The sequence below is a fragment of the Hemibagrus wyckioides genome, linkage group LG02 (genome assembly GCF_019097595.1).
Source record: "Hemibagrus wyckioides isolate EC202008001 linkage group LG02, SWU_Hwy_1.0, whole genome shotgun sequence".
Taxonomy (NCBI): Eukaryota; Metazoa; Chordata; class Actinopteri; order Siluriformes; family Bagridae; genus Hemibagrus; species Hemibagrus wyckioides.
Genome location: NC_080711.1, coordinates 19,960,011 through 19,983,927, shown reverse-complemented (window position 1 = coordinate 19,983,927; position 23,917 = coordinate 19,960,011). Strand labels below are relative to the sequence as shown.

The 23,917-nt window shown below is 41.2% G+C and overlaps 3 protein-coding genes across 4 annotated transcripts in view; all 3 read left to right on the top strand.

Moving 5' to 3' along the window:
• The window catches only part of klb (klotho beta), an 8,061-nt gene extending 1,478 nt beyond the window's left edge, over positions 1-6,583 (top strand). The window contains exons 2-5 of the mRNA XM_058408426.1: positions 397-910; positions 1,040-1,308; positions 2,414-3,548; positions 5,113-6,583. Of these exons, the coding sequence (XP_058264409.1) occupies positions 397-910; positions 1,040-1,308; positions 2,414-3,548; positions 5,113-5,513 (2,319 nt within the window). The 3' untranslated portion in view covers positions 5,514-6,583. The remainder of the gene's footprint in view (positions 1-396; positions 911-1,039; positions 1,309-2,413; positions 3,549-5,112) is intronic.
• A 2,886-nt stretch (positions 6,584-9,469) lies between these two features.
• ube2ka (ubiquitin-conjugating enzyme E2Ka (UBC1 homolog, yeast)) lies at positions 9,470-16,272 on the top strand. Of its 2 annotated transcripts, XM_058376691.1 has the most exons (7): positions 9,470-9,711; positions 11,680-11,773; positions 12,027-12,085; positions 12,387-12,469; positions 12,566-12,665; positions 13,354-13,482; positions 15,488-16,272. In XM_058376691.1, exons 1-7 carry the CDS (start codon positions 9,649-9,651, stop codon positions 15,560-15,562), a joined length of 603 nt encoding a protein of 200 aa, XP_058232674.1. In that variant the 5' UTR covers positions 9,470-9,648; the 3' UTR covers positions 15,563-16,272. The 2 variants fall into 2 exon arrangements, with proteins under 2 accessions (XP_058232674.1, XP_058232683.1); XM_058376700.1 differs by lacking the exon at positions 9,470-9,711 and having other exon boundaries at positions 11,709-11,848.
• Positions 16,273-18,943: 2,671 nt separating this feature from the next.
• Positions 18,944-22,551, top strand: LOC131370200 (neuronal acetylcholine receptor subunit alpha-9-II). Its single transcript, XM_058417392.1, has 6 exons — positions 18,944-18,992; positions 19,234-19,379; positions 20,796-20,950; positions 21,226-21,406; positions 21,502-21,853; positions 21,995-22,551. The coding sequence occupies exons 1-6, from the start codon at positions 18,944-18,946 to the stop codon at positions 22,549-22,551; spliced, it is 1,440 nt and encodes a 479-aa protein (XP_058273375.1).
• Positions 22,552-23,917: the final 1,366 nt, after the last annotated feature.

Genomic DNA, 23,917 nt, shown 5'->3' with positions numbered 1-23,917 from the left:
GATATGCGAAGAAAAGAATTCCACTGTGCTGTAATGTATGTGTGGTGATAATAAAGGCTTCATGTCCTCAGTTACATAACCAGATTAAAAAGCCGCATTGTTGGTATCAGTAATATGGTGAAATTTTCTGTGGAAATGTATATTTTAACTTTACAGTTTGAACATTCAGGATTCTTGTTGCATTTTTTATCATATTTATTTCAAGAGAAATAAAAAAAAACAAGCTGAGCAAACAACTCTTTATTGTTGCTTTAATGTAAGTGGAAATGAGAACTTGTACATGATATGATATTATAACTATAAACTGATAAAAAAAAGTATGACGTGAAAGTTGAAGTAATTCAAAGTATAATATTTTAATTTGATTGAATAAGTGCATATATTTGCATTTCACAGGCTCACGCAACGGCATGGCACGTTTACGACAAGCACTTCCGTCCCCATCAGCATGGCCAAATCTCCATCACACTCGGCTCCTATTGGGTGGAGCCTTTCAAAGCCCAGGCTACACCAGCGAATGTGGAGCTGTGTCAGCAGTCTGTTGAGGCCATAATCGGCTGGTTTGCAGAACCTATACATGGAGGTGGTGACTATCCTTTGTCCCTACGCTCTTCTCATCCAGCCCTGGTCCCAAATTTTACACCAGAGGAAAAGCATTGGGTGCGTGGCACTGCTGATTTCTTCTCACTAGCATTTGGGCCTGATTCGGTACGTGCAGGAAGAGCTTTGGCCCGGTTTGGTCAGACAGGGGCACTGAATCTGAGAAAAATTCTGGGCTGGATTCAGAAGGAGTATGAGGACCCTCCAGTGCTGGTGGCGGAGAGCAGTTGGTTCTCTGATGCCTCTGTCGGAGTGGAAGACACAGTGGCCATTTACCTCATGAAGAGATTTATTAACCAAGTGCTTCAAGGTTAGAGGAGTGGGTGAATATCATAATTCACAGTCACACTCATAGACACAATAATAGACATAATAGAATAATAGACTTGATTTATGCAAGTGTTATACATTTAGGATACTGTGTATTTTTATACTTTAGCGGTGGTAGTGGACCATGTGAAGGTTTTTGGCTACACAGCCTGGTCTCTGGTGGATGGGTTTGAGTGGAACAGTGGCTACAGCATAAGAAGAGGACTATTCTACATCGACTTCAACCAGCCCGAATACACCAGGGTCCCAAAATCAACAGCTAAATACTACATGCAGATCATCCAGGACAACGGCTTTCCTGCTGATGAGACAGAGGGAGACATTGATGGTCATTTCCCCTGCAATTTCCAGTTTGGAGTATCAGACTTTATCCTGCAGGTGAGGGGAAATAGGTAAAACAAGAGAGCACAATTTTCCAACATATAGGGCATATTTCTTTTTCCCCTTAAGGTGCTGCCACGTGTTTGTATTAATTGTATTATGTCCATTTCTTATGTGTTTTTCTGTAGACATGAACTGTATGGCTCCTAATAGGTGCTACAGGTCCAAATGGGTGGTACAGATCCTGATAAGAGGTCCAGATACAAAACTGGTGGTACAGCTCCAAATGGGTAGAGCAGCTCCTATTGGGTAGTATAGCTCCTGATGGGTGGTAAAGCTCCTGATGAGTGGTTGAGATATAAAACTAGTGGTACAGTTCAAAGTGGGTGGAACAGCCCCAAACAGATGGTACATTAATGGTTGGCACATCTCCTAATGGGTGGTAAAGCTCCAAATGAGTTGTACAGCTCCAAATGGGGGTACAGTCTCAAACTGGTGATACAGTTCAAAGTGGTTTGTTCAGATCCAAATGGTGGTACAGCACCTAACGGGTAATAGAGCTCATAATAGGGTTAAAGATTCAAACTGTTGATACAGTTCCAAATGACGATATAGCACCTAATATGTAGTACAGTGCTCAATGGGTGGTACAGCTCCAAATTTGTGGTACATCTCCAAATGGGGGTAAAGATTTAAACTGGTGGTACAGTTCAGAGTGGTTGGTACAGCTCCAAATGGGGGTAAAGATTCAAACGAGTGATACAGTACAAATTGGTTTGTAGAGCTCCAAATGGTAGTACAGATCCAAGTATGTGGTACAGCTCCAAATGGAGGTAAAGCACCTAATAGATAGTACAACTCCTAATGGGTGGTACAGCTCCAAATAGGGGTATAGATTTACATTGGTGGTACAGTTCCAAACAGGTAGTACAACTCCTGTAGTACAACCACTAATGGATGGTCCAGTTACAAAATGGGCAGGGCTAGCTCCAAGTGGGCTGTTATGTCAACATGTGATAGCAGACCTTGGTAGCAGATTAAAACAAATGTGTTTGATCTAAACTCCTCCATATTTCCTAAATATTAGTTGACCTCCATTCAAGTTAGAGGGCTGTTTTAGAACCTTTCCCACATTCACTGGTGCTTATCTCTAATTTTGCAGGTCCATCTACAGCCATTTTCACCTCAGTTCAATGATCCTTTTCTGTATCGGTGGAACTTCAGTGGCGATGGCTCCCTTCATCCTGTCTTAGGAGTAACTCTTCACACTCGTGGCTCCCAGTGCACTGACTTCCTGGCTATTCAACATCACATCCACCTCCTAGAAGCCACAGGGACGTCGCATTACAGATTTGCCCTGGATTGGCCTCGGCTTTTCCCCAATGGTGACATCCTGTCTGCGGATGCAGTAACTGTGCGATATTACCACTGCATGCTAACTGAGCTCCAGAAGAAGGGTATTGGTGCAGCTGTTACACTTTACCACCCCACCCTCAGGTCACATACACTGGGCTTACCAAGGGTGCTACATGCCCAAGGTGGATGGATGAATACGAGTATAGGCGATGCATTTGTTGACTATGCCACGTATTGCTTTCAAACATTTGGGACACTCGTGGATGTCTGGATCACTGTGAATGAACCAAATCGTCTGATAGAAGCATATAACGTAAGTGCACAAGAAAGAGATATGGTAGTGCGCAACGTGTTGATGGCACATGCTCGTGCATGGAATATTTACAACGCACGTTTCCGTCAACACCAGGGGGCAAAAATAAGTTTTGCGCTCCATGCTGATTGGGTCGAACCAGCCAATCCCTTTGTAGACTCTCATGCCAGTGCTGTCCAACACTTCCTGTTCTTTGAACTTGGACGTTTCCTTGATCCTATCCTACAGGACATAGACTACACTAATACCAATAGCTGCCGTGACTGCTTTCATATGCCACACTTTTCGGAGTGTGAGAAGTCTGAGCTTAAAGGAGCCATAGATTTTATTGCTCTCAATCACTTCACAACTCGTCTGGTTTACCCGAAACTGAAACGAGACCTCCAACCTAGTTCATCTGTCCATGATTACAGCTGCTCGTTCATGACAGATCCAACTTGGATGTCCTCTTATAAGGGACAAGCTGTTGTGCCCTGGGGGCTCCGCCGAGTCCTGAGGTGGGTGAAGGGTCGCTATGGTAACAGTCATCCTGTTATTATCACAGCCACAGGAATTGATGATCAGGCATCCCATAATGACCACCTAAGGCAGCGATACATAAAGACCTACATGCAGGAAGCGTTAAAGGGTAAGACAGAGATGGAATGTTTACACCCATTTGTTTGACTTTTTACCCAACTTTTCCCACAATGTAGCTGTTGCAAATCCCCAGGGACAACTATGCTTCCTGTGACACAACTTTCAAATCTGAAGAAGTGTACAGACCACCATTTTTTTTTTATACACAACCTAAACACACACTCATAATGGATTGCTCTGATTGACAGGAAGCACAGATCACCTGTCCCTCCTACCAAGACAGTATTGCTAATTATGCTAATATTTGAGTTTTGAAATCACTTGATAACAGGTAGAGAGTTGCAACAAGAACAAGGGCTCCAGGTACCAGCTAGCTGATGCCATCCTTGAATGAAGCTATCTACTTTATAGCAGAACATTTATATATATATAATTCTTGTGTCAGCATTAGTGCAGTCTGTTGCAGTATCGCTATTCCTAATCATGTCTGGCTCAAGTGTATTGTGAAATCTCTTGTTTTGCCTCTATTGGCAACTGCCTCTCCCTCTCCCTCATACAATCAAAGGTTAAAGGTTACGTAACACAGTTCTGCTGAAGCATTTCCTCACACCATTGCTGCTTATCAGCTGACCTCCTCGCTCTTCCAGCCATAGAGTTTATATAGAGGACCTTTGAGATCATTACCATTTTATGCAGTTGTGAATGTTTTGTGTGTTAGAGGGCATGTTTTCGAGAGAGTATGTTTCCAAAAATTATAAATCAAAATGATTTAACAAAAAAAAAGGCAAAGAATTTATTTTAATTCATGAAATCAGGGTTAGGCTTTGCATGTAAATGACAGGTCCTCATAAAACCGTGTGTGTGTGAGATACAAAAGCATGATACATAACTGAACTTTCAACCCAATATCCTTATGTTTACCAATACGTCTGCGCTATGGAATTTTTATTGCAACATACTTGTGTATGTGAAGCGTGTAAAGTGCATGAACCCTTAATTTAAGAAAACTCTAAATGAAATGGTTCCATATAGCAAATTATTATGTGATTCATCACAACCTGGCCAGGGCTGTGGTGGACCCAGGCAATGGGGAACCTCAGCTGTGAGGGGTGAATATAGCCTGGATGGTAAGCGTGATGGGCTAGGGCTAGGGCACCTAGGGCTTCTCTTTGTTTGATCGTCAAAAAAAGGAGAACCGATTTTTGCAATATTACAAATCTTACACCAGAAACAGATCTGTGTCATTAGCACACTGTCTGCACTTACATAATTACATAATGATTTTGTTTACATTTTCCTTTGCTGATTTACTTCGGATGATTTGCTATAGAGGTTTCTTTAAATTTAGATTAATTTGCTGTAAATAATAATAATAAAAACCCTAACATTAACCATTCTTTCTGCTGCCCCTCCTCCGAGCATGGAGCAGCATGATTCCTGCCCCAATGGGCTGCTATTAGTGCTTGTAGCAAATTCTATTTTATTTTTTTATTTGATATTTTTAAAACGTTTACATTTTATTTTATATAAGAGTTTGTATAATAAGGATACAGAATGAGTAAGACTCTATAAACAACTGATCCTCCTCTCTCTCTCTCTTTCTCTCTATATAGCTCGTGTCCTTGATGGAGTTGATGTGCGTGGTTTTTATGTTTGGAAGCTGCAAGACACACTCCATCACACTCCAGATTTCGGATTCTTCCTCTCCCCCCACCATCACTCCCGTCCCAAAGCCTCGGTCACCATTTACCGCCAACTCATCTCTCAGAGTGGACTTCCCTCCATCTCCGGTCCTGTGACCTCACTTTGCGAGACAAAAGTGAGCGAGTCGGAGTGCTGGATCTGTCAGAACAAACCGTTGCTCTTCTTTGGCATGTGTGTCATGGTCAGTGTGTCTGTGCTAGCCGGTGTCATGGTTACAGGCATGATGAGGAGGAGCAGGAGGAAGAGGAGAATGAAGACAAGGAAGAGGAAGATGGGCCAAGCCATGAGAAGGGTGGGGTACAGAGTCTGACGATCTTTCTCTGTTGTTGAAACCTTCTTTCCTGTCAATCACAATTGGAGTTTAACAACAAAAAGAAAAGAAAGAAAGAAAGAAAGAAAGAAAGAAAGAAAGAAAGAAAGAAAGAAAGAAAGAAAGAAAGAAAGAAAGAAAGAAAGAAATTTAGCCTAAGTCTAAATCCAGCCAAGACATGTTTGGTGACTTTGCTGTGATTTTTAATCACAATGTGCAGGCTGGGTTCCCTTTAAAGTCTGGTTGCTCTAAAGTTTCTTCATCTTAATGTTGTCTCAGGAAGTTTTTCTTTGCCTCTGGCTTGCACATTAGACATTCTGATTTGTGTAAAGCTGCTTTGTGAAAGCTGTGTACATAATCGTGTGCTGTGTCAGTACCTACTGCATTTCAGTTGCTAAAGTCTATTGTTTAAAGCTTGTTGAATTTAGCTTAACTGAAGACAGGAAAACTTCCCAGACCATGCATGTCTTCAGCTGATTCAGTACATTTAGTGTAAAGTGCATAAAATTTCATTCATCAAATGGTTTCACAAATGAAAGACTCATGTTTATCCTGCATTTGTTGCCACCAGAATTACTCAAAAACAGATTTACTAATGAATGTATAACAGCCTAATGCATCATTTTTGAAAAATCTGTTTGGTATAACAAAGGTTCTGTCCAAGATCAAGTCAAATATGAATAATGATCTTGACTTTTCAAATGTAAATAATGATCTTGAATTTCCACATTTGCTTATATTATATATTTAGTTAAAGCTGCAGTTTTGAAGATGCTCTGATCCAGTGGTCTAGCCATCACAATTTGGTCCTTCATCAAACTCGCTCAAATCCTTACGCTTGTCCATTTTTCCTGCTTCTAACACATCAACTTTGATGACAAAATGTTCACTTCCTGCTTAATATATCGCGCCCACTAACAGGTGTCATAATGATCATCAGTGTTACTCACTTTATTTCACTTCACTTTATAATGTAATGCCTGATTGATCTATGTTAAAAAATTGATTTGTGAGTACTGAGATGTTGAACTGTAAATACTGTATAAATATATGTTGTGATTACAGTATGATAAAAAAATAACTGTTTTAAAAAATGTGTGTGTATTTGTACTTGAGAAAGTAATCTTGGAACATCTGGTGAAATTTTAGTAGAAAACAACTAAAACAAAATCATCAGTGTGTGATCATGATAAAAGTCAGGAAGTCCGAGCTTACAAAAAAAGGACATCTCACTGGGTTTTGAATATTTTTAGGCACTGCAGTAAGTAAAAAAGAAGAAGTAGAAGAACACTAAAATACGGTGTATAAAATATATATACTACTCACAAAAAGTTAAGGATATTTGGCTTTTGGGTGAAATTTCAATTCAATTCAGTTTTATTTGTATAGCACTTTTAACAAAGAGCATTGTGCATTGTCTCAAAGCAGCTTTACATGAGAAACAACATAAGAACACAACAAACATATACAAGTGAGCAAGACTGAGGCGACTGAGGGGACTGTGGCAAGGAAAAACTCCCTTAGATGGTATGAGGAAGAAACCTTGAGAGGAACCAGACTCAAAAGGGAACCCATCCTCATTTGGGTGACAATTGTGTGATGCCGATACACTATGTGTAGAATGTTATGTAAATCAATAAGGAGGTTGTTGTCCATGGCGCTGCTTTAAATACCCCAGTCCTTACAAAGGGATGGGTAGAAGAAGGGAAATAATGGAACAGCATTAGCGTAGCTGCTGTTCATAATATTAGCAGCACTAGATGATAAAGTGCATTTAATCAGATATACTGGAGCACAAGGTTATGGGATGTGTTAAATTTATGGAAAATGTAAAAAGTTCACGCTACAGTGATATTATATCATGAAAGTAGGGCATTTAAGTAGAAGCATGCAGTGGTGATTTCCTCATCTCAAACAATTTATTTAAACAAAAACCAACAACAGTGGTGGGTATACCACAACAAAAAATGTCAATGTCTCAATAATTTGTCATGTGCCCTTGACCATCAATTACAGCTTGACAACGACGTCTCATGCTGTTCAGGAGTCGACTTATTGTCTGCTGAGGCATGGCATTCCACTCTTCTTGAAGGGCGGCCCTCAGGTCACTGAGGTTCTGGGGTGCAGGGTTATGAGCCTCTACACAGCGACTCAGCTGATCCCATAGGTTTTGGGATTCAGGTCTGGAGAAAGTGCAGGCCACTCCATTTCAGGTACCCCATCCTCCAGCAGCTGTTCCCTAATGATGCGACCTCGATGAGCTGGAGCAGTGTCGTCCATGAAGATGAAATTAGGCCTGTGTTGTTCATGCAGGGGCACAATGACTGGATTAATGATGTTATTCAGGTAGTATTGGCTTGTCATTGTACCATTCACAAGATGTAGGGCAGTTCTGTATTGAGTAGACACACCTGCCCAGACTGTAACACCATCACAGTGGCTGATGCATAGCGCTCTCCTTGACGTCTCCAACATCACTGGTGGCCATCATTTCTGCTCAACGTGAATCAACTTTCATCAGAGAACAGCACTGAGGCCCACTGGTCCCTCGTCCAGAGTAAATGCTCCCTGGCCTGGTTGTGTGGTCAGGTACCCTTGCAGGTCGTCTAGCCTTTCTGTGACTCTTCCAGTCTCTCTGTATCTCTGTCGCAGCCTGCTGATGACACTCTGTGACACTCTAAGCTCAGTGGCCACTTCCCTCTGAGAACATCCTGTTTGAAACCTCGCAATGGCGAGGTACTGTTGATCAGTTGTTAGGCGTCGTCTTGGTCTCATGATATCAAAATGTGAACAGCATGATGAAGAGGACTGTTTAAATACCAATTCTAATTGAACCAGAAAATTTATTGGTCGATACATGGATCAAACACCAGTTGTGAATTTTGCCTTTAAGCACTTTGTTAGAGAACAGCAAGTTCTGCAAAAAGTACTGAAACACTGAACAGTTGGACATGTGCATTCAAAAGTGTAGAGAAGGTCAAATTAAGTTCACTTGTAAAGGTCATAGTGCATTTTAGGTGCATCCTGAAATTTCACCCGAAAGCCCAATATCCTTAACTTTTTGTGAGTAGTGTATATGAACTATGGGTTTGTAGGTAAGTAGGTCAGTAAGTAGGGAGTCAGCCATTTTAAGTCACGTCTTAATACATACATATATATATATATATATATATATATATATATATATATATATATATATATATATATATATATATATATACATATATATATATATATATATATATATATATATATATACATACATATATATATATATATATATATATATATGTGCTGTAGTGCAGTGCATGCTGTATATGCATTCTTGTGGCGCCCCCTAGTGGCCCTAAGTGACAGCTTATTTACACTATCTGACCAAAAATATGTGGACATCTGAGCTTGACATCTTCAGGTCAAATGAGCGACTAGCAACTACATGTGGGCGTGTCCAGTGACGCGGCAAAGTTGAAAGAACATTATGCAAATATGGCGCGACTAGGTGCAGCAGCAACCAATGGGAGTGAAGACAGTAATAAACACTGCATCTGCTTCTTTAATAATATATTATATATTAGCTTATATTATATACACTGTTGAATATTTACATACAAATCTCCCTCCAGACTGTTTCGTTTAAGCTGCAAGAAAACTGAGTTGTTGATAAACCTTATTATTACGGCAACGCCTACATCATAATACACTGATTAACATACAATCTCTACAGGTGTGAACGTAGCTTCCCCTAAAAAAACCGGATTAAATCATGATTAAATAAAGCACACTCATCTAATTAAGACATTAGAACTGATGCAAAAGATTTCAGTATGATGAAATACTATAATATGAACTGGCACCTCATAGAAGAATCCCAGTTTGACCCCTGAAACCGGTAACGGTTCAGATTGTATCGTGGAACCGGATTTTAGTATCGGTTCACACCGAAACGAGGCTTTAGCATGAGAGAAGAGGGGGCTTTCAGTTTTAGTGATTCATAACCGAAGCCACTGATACACACACATACAAAGACTCTCTCTCTCTCTCTCTCTCTCTCTCTCTCTTTCTCTCTCTCTCTCTCTCTCTCTCTCTCTCTCTCTCTCTTACTCACTCACACACACACATATACACACACAGCAGTATGGCTAACATCGCGGTGCAGAGGATAAAACGGGAATTTAAAGAAGTCCTTAAAAGCGAAGAGGTCAGTTTATTTCCACACACATTTTACACCTCATTCGTTTCGCCGTGTATCATTTCCTGTGGCTGAGGAATTATGCTAACCTAATACATAACTTCCTCCTACCTACTGTACTGCATTAGCTTTGTGCTAATGCTTCGGTTCAAGCTATGGCTAGCAGTTTTACAATGAAATGACTCTGCTTTCGTCTCTGTGCTGACGGGAAGCATGTCGTAATTTATTTTATTTCTGTCAAACCGTGCCACACCACGTTGCCAAGTTGATACGGTTGAGAATTTTGCTTCAGTTCTACTGCAAGCTAAGCTAAGCTAAGCTAAGCTGGTCACGAGCTAATGGGAAAGGAAGCAAGCAGGCCGACGTGACTCCAAACTGACCTGATTTTTGGTTGGTTTTAGTGAATTAATTGTCACGTGTATGATGAAGAAAACGAATTATTTACCCCTTTTACGCATATATACAATAACTTCACCTAAGCTAAGCTAGTGCTTTTTAAACTCAGTGTTAGTCACCTGGTGATTGATAAGAACTAGATCCCTGTTCAAGTCCACTAGATACCAGGGTTCATAAATGAGGCATTGTCAGAAATTTATATTGTGTACAATAATTTATTCATCTTCCAGGAATGCTTGTTTCAAAGTAGGAACAAACTCTGGACAGTCCATCGCAAGACATGTCTGTGTCAGTATTCAAAACTAAACTGAAAGTGGATGTGTTCTGAAGCTAAAGTTACTGGAAACTCTTGTCTGAATTTACTATGAACCATACAGGGTGACATGGTGGGACCGGAGGTATCATTTCTGCCTCTGTGGTTCCTCGTCATGTCTATATAGGTTTCCTGCTGGACTAGTGACCCCCTCCCGGTGACTTAAGTGTGACCCAAAACAAGCAAGCACAGTGTTATCATGACATGTGTAAAGCTGGTGTTTTTCCTCAACCATGTGTGTTACACACAACAGAGCCACACCATGAAACGATACGTCTCCTAAGTTCACACGCTCGTAGCACATGTTCGCTTTATAACCACTCCAGGACGGTCTTTCTCTGTGTCGTTACTTCACTGTGTCGTGAAGTGTAAACCAGCCTTAATCTGATCATCCAAATTGCTTATATGAGTTCCTGTGAAGCCAGACAACCGTATACACCGATCAGGCACAACATGTGAATTGCACTGATGATCTCCTCATCATGGCACCTGTTAGTGGGTGGGATATATTAGGCAGTGAGTGAACATTTTGTCCTCAAAGTTGATGTGTTAGAAGCAGGAAAAATGGGCAGGTGTAAGGATTCGAGTGAGTTTGACGAAGGGCCAAGTTGACTAGACGACTGGATCAGAGCATCTCCAAAACTGCGGTTCTTGTGGGGTGTTCCTGGTCTGCAGTGGTCAGTATCTGTTAAAAGTGGTCCAAGGAAGGAACAGTGGTGAACCAGCGACAGGGTCATGGGTGGCCCAGGCTCATTGATGCACGTAGGGAGCGAAGGCTGGCCCATGTGGTCTGATCCAACAGACGAGCTACCGTTGCTCAAATTGCTGGACAAACAAGTCCGATCCATGGAGGCCCCAACTCGCAGACCGAAAGGATCTGCTGCAAACATCTTGGTGCCAGATACTACAGCACACCTTCAGGAATCTAGTGGACTCCATGCCTCGAGGGTTCATGGCTATTTTGACAGCAAAAGGGAAACCAACACAATATTAGGCAGGTCATAATGTTATGCCTGATCAGTGTATTTTTTAATCGGCTGTTCATACTGCGCCAAAAGGGCAACGTAACACACACTTCCACAAACACCCACGATTGACAGGTGAGATCTAGGTATTGTGATGTCATAGCACAGGCATACCTGCTCATTACATTCTCACATCTGGTCATACCAGTGTTAATTAAATACCTTTGCCTTTCTTAATTTGGAGCCTGTTTTGTTTTTATTGCAATCTAAATATGACATTCAAAACTAACCTTTTGTCCTCAGACAAGTAAAAACCAGATCAAAGTCGACCTGGTGGATGAAAACTTCACAGAATTGAAGGGGGAGATCGCAGGACCACCTGACACACCTTACGAAGGCAAGAAGTGCAGATTGGTTTGTGGTTAAAGTGATTTGTTCAGTCACATTCATTCAGTTTAGCAGTAATTGCTAGGTAAGGTCAATTTTTATGTGGCTCATTTCTAATTCTATTTTTTGCATTATTCCAGTTTCTGACTCTTAGTGCTTATCTGTCTACATTGTTGTTGTGGTTGTTGTTATTTCTTGGTCTGCCTTCCTTGTATATGTCTTGGCTTTGTGGTTCCCTAACTGCATTTGTTTTTCCTCATCAGGTGGTCGATACCAGCTAGAAATTAAAATTCCAGAAACATATCCCTTCAATCCTCCAAAGGTATGTGTGAGGTATTGAGGACCAGCCTAATCTGGTTTGGTTAGATTTGATACACATTCTTGCGTGTGTGTGTGTGTGTGCGCATGAGCAAGACAGGGTTTTGAAACTGAAGCACTTTTATTTTTCTTTCACTAATAATAACTATCTACAATATGCAAATGAGTAGTAATAAAATGCTCATGTATTGTATTTGGAGCTGATTTTGAGCCCTTCCCCTTCTCTCTCTCTCTCTCTCTCTCTCTCTCTCTCTCTCGCTCACTCGCTCCTTCTTTCTCCCCCCCCCTCTCTCTCTGTGCATTAGGTACGATTTATTACAAAGATCTGGCATCCCAACATCAGCTCAGTAACTGGTGCCATATGTCTGGATATTTTAAAGGACCAGTGGTAAGGCTAGTTTACGTGTGTGTGTGTCTTAGCCTTTCAATTCCCAAACTTTCACCTGAGGTTTTTTACATTAAACCAAAACATTGTGTGTGTCAGGGCGGCGGCCATGACACTCCGGACAGTGCTGCTGTCCCTACAGGCTTTACTGGCAGCGGCAGAACCAGACGATCCACAGGATGCAGTGGTGGCCAATCAGGTGGGCTGAATATTTTCTTCAGATTATAAACATTATGAACAAGACGTGGGAAATACTAGTTCTTAATAATCTGGCAAGGGTGTGTTGTATTTCGTTATACAACACCACAGTTGAATTCTAAATTCTGATTGGTCAGAAGGTCTTCAGGCCATAGAGTATGTATGTCATATACACTATATTGCCAAATGTTTTGGGACACCCCTCCAAATCATTGAATTCAGGGGGTTGAGCCTGGCCCCTTAGTTCCAGTGAAAGGAACTCCTTAATGTTTCAACATGCCAAGACATTTTGGACAATTTCATGCTCCCAACTTTGTAGGAGTAGTTTGGGAATGTCCCCTTCCACCAAACTCACTCATCCATGTCTTTATGGACCTTGCTTTGTGCACTGGTGTACAGTCATGTTGGAACAGGAAGGGGTCATCCCCAAACTGTTCCCACAAAGTTGGGAGCATGAAATTGTCCTAAATGTCTTGGTGTACAGAAGCATTAAGAGTTCCTTTCACTGGAACTAAGGGGCCAAACCCAACCCCTGAATTCAGTGATTTGGAGGCGTGTCCCAAAACTTTTTGCAATATAGTCTATAATAAATTCAGAATTAAGGTCAGAATTGCGGTCAATAGAGCGTGAAAGTTAGGTTAAGAATGCAAACAGAATCTGACTTCCTGTTGTTTTGTGTGTGTACCCAGTATAAACAGAACCCAGAGATGTTTAAGCAGACGGCTCGGCTCTGGTCACACGTTTACGCAGGTGCACCAGTCTCCAGTCCGGAATACACACGCAAAATAGATAAACTGTGTGCTATGGGCTTTGATAAAGTGAGTATCAGACACTGGGTGCGTCTCAGTCAACTCCCCAGGTCGTGAATCAGTGTATCGTGTATACAGTAATCATTCGAGAGTTACAACATGTTATCATCTTTCATTTGTATATGAAGTTGGCTGAGGGTTTGAGTTCTTCAGCCTTTTTTTCCCTCCATTATTTCCAGTAAGGGAAAATGGGGAGCATCGATGCTTACTTGTTTTTATGGGATTTTTTTAGGGAGCACACTTGACGGATTTTCTATTAAGACGCCCCTTAAAATGGCTGACTCCCTACTTACTGAACTAGAGAGCTGATTGAGACTAACCCATAGTTCATATACACTACTCACAAAAAGTTAAGGATATTCGGCTTTCGGGTGAAATTTCAGGATGCACCTAAAATGCAATATAACCTTTATATATCACCTTAATTATTATTTATATATCACCCTAATTTGACCTTCTCTACACTTTTGAATGCACATGTCCAACTGTTCAGTGTTTCAGTACTTTTTGCAGAACTTGCTGTTCTCTAACAAGGTGCTTAATGGCGACTGGTGTTTGATCCATGAATCGACCAATATATTTTCTGGTTCAGTTAGAATTGGTATTTAAACAGTCCTCTTCATCATGCTGTTCACATTTTGACATCATGAGACCAAGACGACACCTAACAACTGATCAACAGTACCTCGCCATTGCGAGGCTTCAAACAGGATGTTCTCAGAAGGAAGTGGCCACTGAGCTTAGAGTGTCAGAGTGTCATCAGCAGGTTGCGACAGAGATACAGAGAGACTGGAAGAGTCACAGAAAGGCATAGAAGTGGATGTCCTTTGGCCACATCTCACGTTGATGACTGCTTCATTGTGAACAGTGCCCTGCGGAACCAGATGATGAATGCCACTCAACTCCAGGCACATGTAAGGGAGGTGAGAGGCACCCAAGTGTCACGTCAGACCATTCGAAACCGTTTACATCAGTGTGGTCTGCGTGCTAGACGACCTGCAAGGGTACCTGACCACACCACCAGGCCAGGGAGCATTTACGCTGGACAAGGGACCAGTGCTCAGTGCTGTTCTCTGAAGAAAGTCGATTCACGTTGAGCAGAAATGATGGCCGCCAACGGTGTTGGAGACGTCAAGGAGAGTGCTATGCATCAGCCACTGTTGTGGTGGTGTTACAGTCTGGGCAGGTGTGTCTACTCAATACAGAACTGCCCTACATCTTGTGAATGGTACAATGGCAAGCCAATACTACCTGAATAACATCATTAATCCAGTCATTGTGCCTCTGCATGAACAACACAGGCCTAATTTCATCTTCATGGACGACAATGCTCCAGCTCATCGAGGTCGCATCATTAGGGAACGGCTGCTGGAGGCTGGGGTACCTGAAATGGAGTGGCCTGCACTTTCTCCAGACCTGAATCTCATAGAAAACCTATGGGATCAGCTGAGTCGCCGTGTAGAGGCTCGTAACCCTGCACCCCAGAACCTCAGTGACCTGAGGGCCGCCCTTCAAGAAGAGTGGAATGCCATGCCTCAGCAGACAATAAGTCGACTCCTGAACAGCATGAGACGTCGTTGTCAAGCTGTAATTGATGGTCAAGGGCACATGACAAATTATTGAGACAGAGACATTTTTTGTTGTGGTATACCCACCACTGTTGTTGGCTTTTGTTTTAATAAATTGTTTGAGATGAGGAAATCACCATTGCATGCTTCTACTTAAATGCCCTACTTTCATGATATAATATCACTGTAGTGTGAACTTTTTACATTTTCCATAAATTTAACACATCCCATAACCTTGTGCTCCAGTATATCTGATTAAATGCACTTTATCATCTAGTCACCCAAAAGCCAAATATCCTTAACTTTTTGTGAGTAGTGTGTGTTTTTTTTTATTAGCCATTGTTTTTTATGAAAAGGAAATTATCCATATTTCAAAATCTACAAATGATGGCCCTGAATTTGTTTTGACAAATTTTTCCTTCTTCTTCTCTCTCTCTCTTTTTCAGAATGCAGTAATAGTGGCATTGTCGTCAAAATCCTGGGACGTGGAGACGGCAACAGAGTTGTTGCTTAGCAACTGAACCCACAGCACCATGATCACCACCCCTCATCCCATTATCCAGATTTCCCCGACTCCGCCCGTGCCCAAGTCAAATTCACTTCCTACATGGATAAACTGCACCTTGACCCAACACGCTGCATTCATAATTCCCTTCCATTGCCGTCAACTCCTCATCTCGCCATCTTCCTCACCCTATTTTTTTTTTAATTGTTATTTTTCCTTTTCACCATTTTGAGTTCATTGTGCCTTTCCCTCAACAGTATTCTTTATATTGTTATCACCATCCTTAATATCCTTCTCCTCATACCGGTCACATGATTCTTCTTCCCACAGTGCTGGACATTCCCAAATTGCCCCCTTCCTCCATTTTGCACAATCACTCGAGCTCTTTTATGTGGAATCCCATTTCTACGATGCCAGTAAATAAAAAATAAAATAAAAATACACACAAGCACCAGTCAAACATGTGACATAGATAATGTTATCTCAACAGATCGAGACTGGAATACAATAAAAAAACAAAAAAAAAAAAACAGAGTAGGCAAGAAAGTAAACAATCACACTCACCGAACAAAGCATTGACTGCAGAAACAGAAGAAGAAAGAAAAGATTTCATCTGTAAATAAAGCTATTAAGGTCTGTATAAATTAAAGCAATGTGGCAATGCTTTTATTTATTATTGTTTTAAGGAAAAAAATGAAATAAACAACAGTTTCGTGGCTAATACAACAGGTTCGGTGTGCTACGTGGTTTTGTTATCGAAACTTTTGAATTGTTAGCTTGGGTATTTGTCACATTCTAATGTTAGCTAGCTTGTTTGTTTGGGTAAATAACTCTTAAGTAATATTCTCTTAAGTTACTTAAATAGCGTTCAAGTGTAGGATGTCTTTAAGATTATTTTCCAGTATTAGCTTGCTTGGTTTTTGTGAACATTGAAAATGTTAGTTATCTAATTTTGTTTGGGAAATATATTCTCTAATTTTAATGTTAACTTTCCAGCTTATTTCTCAGTGTTAGCCAGCTAAACTGTTTTTGTTTTTAATGTTAATTAGCGTGTTTTGTTTGGGGATATTCTCTATTTTACTTATTTTGTGGGGGAGGGAGAGATATTATATTAACTGGCTAGCTTTTAACATTGGAAGGTGAGTACACACTTGTTTGTGTCATGAGAACACCTCTTGTTCAACTGGAAAAATTTCAGCTGAATGTCGAAGCTAGTGGATGACAGGCATGTGTTGCTATGAAAACACTGACTAAAATTACACTAATGTCAACATTGCACCACAGCTAGTGGGTTTAGCTTTCCAAAAAAAATTCCACTCCCCAGTTTAGGTTGTAAACACACGGGGGGGAAAAAAACAGGCAAACATTTAAACACAAAGCTGTTTGTTTGGTTATGTTGCCTTGCGTTAGATAGCAGAAATAATCTGTAACGCTAGCGAGCTAATTATTCTCTAATATTAGCTATCTTCAGAGACATTCCTTAATGTTCACTATCCACTTCCTTATTGTTAACCATTCACTATCTTCAGGGGCATTTCTTTAATATTAGCTAACTATCGTCTGAGACATTCCGTAATATTAGCTAACTATCTTCGGGGACATTTCTTAATATTAGCTAGCTGTATTCAGTGAGATTCCATAATATTAGATAACTATCTTCAGGGACAGTCCCTAATGTTAGCTAGCTATCTTCTTAGATATTCCTTAATGTTTGTGAGCTATCTTTAGGCACATTTTTTTAATCTTACCTAGCCACATTTAGGCATATTCCCTAATGTTAAATAGCTATCTTTATAAATATTCATGAATATTGGTGTAACTAAATGAAGGTAATGCAATTAAGCATTAGTGTTTAAGGGTCTAATCATCTATGTGTACATGTATATGAAGTGTAAAGCAAACAGTGGACCTCTGTGTGTGTCTTGGACATAGGGTGGTTAAATTTGTGTTCACTGAGGTGTATGTAAGCGGTGGCAGATGGTTCACTGAATCCATGCTGAGACCGTGTGTGTGTGTGTCAGTGTTTTATGGGATAAGCTATAGAGCTCTCTAACTGCCATACTTGAAAACTCAAGCTTCAAGAAAAAATGGACTGATAATTTTAGGTCCATCATGACTCTTTGTGGGGTGTGTGTGTGTATGTGTTTCTAAAGAGTGAAATGATAGGTAATGATCACCTTGTGCATTTATGTTTTTAAAAATTTACAGTGGCTAAGTGCTATGAACACACACACACACAAACCCTGAAGACACTCATGCCGACACAGGGAGAACATGCACAGAATGTCCACACACAACAATTTGAGCTATGATGAGGCAAAGCTACCCACTGCGCCGCTCTGCTGCCCCTCTCTGGATTCTGAAGTCTGTGTGTGTGAGACACAAATATTCACCAAACTGTACAGTACCTTATCTTCTACACACTTCTCAGCACACTAGACAACATGGAACCATTAGTCAAGAATCCCCATACTACCTAAAGTAAAGAAAAAAAAACAATAGCTTCTGCACCCTACATAGGGCACTATATGTCTGACAGGAAGTGAGTGATACCATGCACTGAATCCCAAACATAGAAAGATAGATGAATGTAAAAAATTGAACAGATAGATAGATGGAAGGTTGATGTTTGGATGAATAAATGGAGATCAGGTCAGTCTTAATGCAGATATAAAGCGAACTGGCAACACACCAACACACCTCTTATCTCCACCTTCATCACCGTGTTGTCTCCGCTGACCGTCTGCCGCTGATTGACAGCTGAATGGCGGCGTGGCTGGAGCGCAGCCGCATCTGGTTTCTGTGCCATATCCTGTTGCGTCTAAGCACGAGAGACTGGTGAGGTCTCTTTCTGACAATCAAAACAATGGGCTGCAACCCAAACCTGCTCCGACGTCCAAGAGAAGTGCACTATGTAGGCTAGGTTTTAAAATAATAATAATAACTATAAGTTTACTTAAATTGCAAAAGTACCGAGTCAGTCAGGACTTTTTACAGGTTCTACACAATGTATGTACATGTATAGTGCACTACATGTAAGGTATTTATACTGAGTGCATGGCATAGGATGTAAAATAATGTCTACCCCAATGTAGTGCACTATATGACCTCCTATACCTATATAATCCACTATATTAAGAATATTCTTAGTCCATTTTCAATTCTGGGACATGTCAGTAACTAGCCTGTATTACTTCATTTGAATAACTGAAGAGCCAGAACAGAAAACATGTGGACTAGACATAGCACCTGTAGCTTAAGGAGCCATTTGGGACACAGCCATTACATTACAACAGAGTAAAATAAAACCACCTGGTGCAGCGTTTCATTATCAGAGTGGCAGTATGCTGGCTTGGGTACAGTGTTGGTCTGATCTATTTCTTCCTTGAGCCGGATCATGGGCTTCACGGTTGCGTCTGTGTGTTTTGTAACACTGTTATTGGAGGGTAAGTGTGTTGCATTATCTTCTCTCATTCTTCATGTGTTTATTGTAAAGATGACCAAGTTTTTTTGCTCTAAGATCAATTAGACGGTGAAGATTGGTTTCAGGTTGTAATACAACGTTCAAAGGAGGGTGAATACTTACGCAAACCACTGTATGACAAACTTTTCTAGGACCACGCTGACTGATGAATTCAGATTACGAAGAGTGTAATTGTGTGTGTCTGTGTGTGTTTTGGTGTCCAGCGGCTCATGCAGCCCAAGGTCACTTTGCGCATCAACTGCTAAATGACCTTATGGAGAATTATTCGAATGCTCTGAGGCCCGTGGAAGACACAGACAAAACCCTGAATGTCACACTGCAGGTCACATTGTCTCAGATTAAAGACATGGTGAGTACGAGCAAAATTTTGTGTTACTGTATTGTCGGGGATAAGATATTCTTGGTCCTAAAACAAGTTTAATATCTGAGAAATAATCACAGGCACTCTTGTACAGGTCCCCACTATACGTTTCACTGCATACTGGTTTCGAAGTATGACCTAGTTTTCGCAACATGGTCACATGATACCATCTCTGATGTGGTCCCTATAGTTCCTCATTTCCTCTATTATACAGTCTCCTTTACCTGAACCCTATGGCATCGTCTCCGTGACACGATCTCTATAACTTGATTCCCATCATGTGGTCTCTACAGTGCAGCCCTGAAGATCCAGTCTCCAAGTCCTGGAGGTGGCGAAAAGGTGGTCCCTTCCATCTCTTCCATGACCTGGTCCTCACAATGCCTCTTATGAAGCACTTCCTATAGTGAAAGCTCTGTGAAGCTGATTCCATTAAATTACACTACCTCCACAACCTGGTTCCCATAACCCAGTCCCCAAATGCAAGGTTTTCACAACACAGCCCTTCTGACACAAACTTTATACAGTGGTCCATATGACACGGTCCCTAAATCCAGTTGTGTTAAATTCTCCATGGCGCTTCCCAAGACAATGTAGTCTTGATGACAGGGTCCTAAAAACACAGGTGCCATGATGTACTCCTGTGTGACCTGGTCCTCACAATGCAGTCTCTGTGATGTGCCCTCCATGACCTAGTCCCTGTGACCCAGTTCAGATGGCATGGCTCACATTACATGAATCTCTTGACAAACTGCCCAGCAAATGGTCTCACTAAACAGTCCTCATTACATGGTCTCAACCTAATGATCTAGTCCAGAAACAAGATAGAAGCAATACAAGAATTACACACCCACAAATACGTCTTTGCTGTGCTGCTAATACACTTATAAACTAATGGAATGTAGCAGGTATAAACACACATAAAATCAGAATAATTGAACCAATTAGACTCATATAATAGCTAGAATTATTATTATTAGCAATTAACGCCAAAATAGTCGAAAATACCATAATATGCAAATGTCATACTTACTAGAAAGTGGAAAATGACCCAAGATCCTGCACTCAGAACAGTCCAGCAGTTACTGACACAGTACCTCTGGACACCATATTAAACCTTTTATGTTTCCGAGAATTATTACTCGTTAGAATGACCTTTATTCACTTGAATACTAGAACATTTGGGATACAGCTTTAAGGATTTTGGCCAACAGTCACACCTTCAAATAATCTGATACTATGCGAGTGTGTGTCTCCTTTTACACAGTGTGTGAGAAACAGACAGTCAGCCATTACATCAGTGGTATTCTTGATCTTTGACTCTGTCTAGCCAGGTGTTTCACTACCCTGCTAATCTCACTATTACAACCCTTTTCTGCACGCTATTGATTGTGTGTGTGTGTGTAGGATGAGCGCAACCAAGTTCTTATAGCATACCTGTGGATAAGGCAGACATGGTATGATGCCTTCCTGAAATGGGATAAGGACGAGTATGACGGTCTTGAGGTCATCCGCATCCCCAGCAGCCTGGTGTGGAGACCCGACGTAGTGCTTTACAACAAGTATGCACAATCATGTACACACACTGACAGATCAGACCTAGCGCTGTTCCAAAATTCCATAACACACATTCAGAAACCAGGCTTAGTGTTCTAACTAGCATTACTATACTATATTTTGCATTGCTATACTACACTATCCTATTGTATCCTAATGCTATATTACCCTACACTATTTATATATATATATATATATATATATATATATATATATATATATATATATATATATATATATATATATATATATATATATATATTATTTTACACTGTAATAGAGCTGATGAAGATTTGCCCAGCCCAGTGGACACTAACGTTGTGCTGCGGTACACCGGTGAAATCACATGGGATGCTCCAGCCATCACCAAAAGCTCGTGTGTGGTGGATGTGTCCTACTTCCCTTTCGACAGTCAGCAGTGTAATCTCACCTTTGGCTCTTGGACCTATAACGGCAATCAGGTACACATACACAGACACATTTTTCATAACTAATTCAGTAAACTCAGACATATGAGAATCGCTCATTAAAAACTTAACTAGGGGTTTTAACTCAGGTGGACATCACCATGGCGATGACTAGCGGTGACCTCTCAGACCTGGTGGAGAATGTGGAGTGGGAGTGTGATGGCATGCCTGCCACCAAGAACGTGATCATGTATGGCTGCTGCTCGGACCCGTACCCGGACATCACATACACACTACTGCTACGCAGACGCTCCTCCTTCTACGTTTTCAACCTGCTGCTGCCTTGCTTCCTTATCTCCTTCCTTGCGCCACTTGGCTTCTTCCTGCCTGCGGACTCAGGTGAGAAGGTCTCGTTGGGTGTCACCGTGCTGCTGGCGCTCACCGTCTTCCAGCTGGTGGTGGCCGAGAGCATGCCACCCTCTGAGAGCGTGCCTCTGATAGGTGAGCTAACAATCCTCCATGCACACTTACACAAATGAATCCGTGATTTATTTCGAATCATTCACTGAATCTATCGAGTTTCATTTGAATTCAAGTGATTCAGTGATTCAATGAATGAACTAATTAAAACTGTTGACTCAGGGAAATACTACATTGCGACGATGACAATGATCACAGCCTCTACCTCTCTCACCATCTTCATCATGAACATCCATTTCTGTGGTGCTGAAGCCAAACCAGTCCCTCACTGGGCCAAAGTGCTCATCATCGGCTATATGAGCAGGATCTTCTTCGTCTATGAAGTTGGAGAGAGCTGCACCTCATCGCTAGCACGAAAGAAAAATGCAGACAAACGCCATACACTGAACCCTCAACGGAAACCACCCAAGCAGAACCCAGAACCAACCAGAAACCCTTCAAGTCTCCCTTGCTGTCCCAATGATGAAAAACTTCCTTCTGCAAATATAACCTTTGAGGCCTGCATGTTTTGCGGGCCTCATAGTGATGGTTTTGCCGGAGACCTGAAGCTCATCAAGAACGTTGAGTACATTGCAAACTGCTTCCGAGAGCAGAAGTTGACTTCACTGAAAGTGGCTGAGTGGAAAAAGGTGGCCAAGGTGATGGACAGGTTCTTCATGTGGATCTTCTTTGCCATGGTTTTCCTCATGAGCATCCTCATCATCGGCAAGTCGTCGTGATCACATAGAGCTATATTCACCTGATCAAAAGATTGCTTGAATGTATGTACATGTAATCACACACATACATACGTGATTGAATAGAATGCACATCACTGGCTCGAATATCAAGGTCTAGAATGCCCATGTTTTAGCTGAGAATTCCTTAGAAACCAGAACCAACCTGACGATTGGGATCAAATGCCAGACTGCAAATGAATGACTCAGAGTTCAAGAATAGCTTGTTACCTAATGCCTGAGAGCTCCAGAATAGAATGCACATGATTGGCTGAGAATCCAGAATGGATTGCGTATGATTGGATATGAGTTCCAGAATGGATTGCGTATGATTAGCTGAGAACTCCAGAATGGATTGCGTATGATTGGCTGAGAACTCCAGAATGGATTGTGTATGATTGGATAGGAGTTCCAGAATAGAATGCACATGATTGGCTGAGAGCTCCAGAATGGAAGTGTATATGATTTGATACAAGGTCAGGAATAGAAGGCACATGATTGGCTGAGAGCTCCCAGAATAAAACGTGCAGAGTTCTATAAAAGATTGTTCATGATTGGCTCATGAGTTCAAGAACAGAAACAGAAACCTGTTGTTGATTATTTTCCTCTAACAGCACACCTTATTATATTGTATTTTATACTTAAATAAATAAATGGAGGGAATCATGTTGTATTGCTCTTTTTCTTTCACTAGAGGGCAGCATCCTCTAATACTCTAATACTCGACAACCAGATGGCGTGTCCTAGTCAGTATGTATATCAGTCACCAACCAAGAACTGTTTTAATTCTAAGACAAGTTTGTGTTTGACTTGTTGAAGAATTCCTTGTGTTACATTCTGGAACAATATGAAATAAGGTTAAGTGAAATAAAAAAGTTTTTGTTAGTGGACCTGCTATGGAAAGCATCTCATTGCATCCATACTGCACAGGAGAGTGTGTGAGAGTGTCTTGAAGCCAGACTAAGGATTAGGGAATGCAATCACTGAATTTTTCAACCCTTTCGCAGCATGTGGCAGAATGGCCTCCGATTGAAGCTACAGCTTCCAATCTCCAGTGTTTCTGAGTGAGTGTTGAATCAGCAGCTCAGGATAAAAAGCCATTTCTAAGTGAGCGGCTCTCACAACGCAGAGCGCTGCTCCATCTAAATGCTTACGACTGCAATTACCCAAGCCCTTTGCTCAATCAGACCAGATTTACTTCCAAACGCCCAATGAATCCCACTATTATATGATGGCAGGGCCACATCTGGAGTACGCTGATAGGAGATGCACGTCGACTGACCATCTTTATGAGGAACAGAGAGAGAGAGAGAGAGAGGGAATAGTTTATGATGGGCTGCACCTTTCCTCTTGTTATAAGATCATGGCT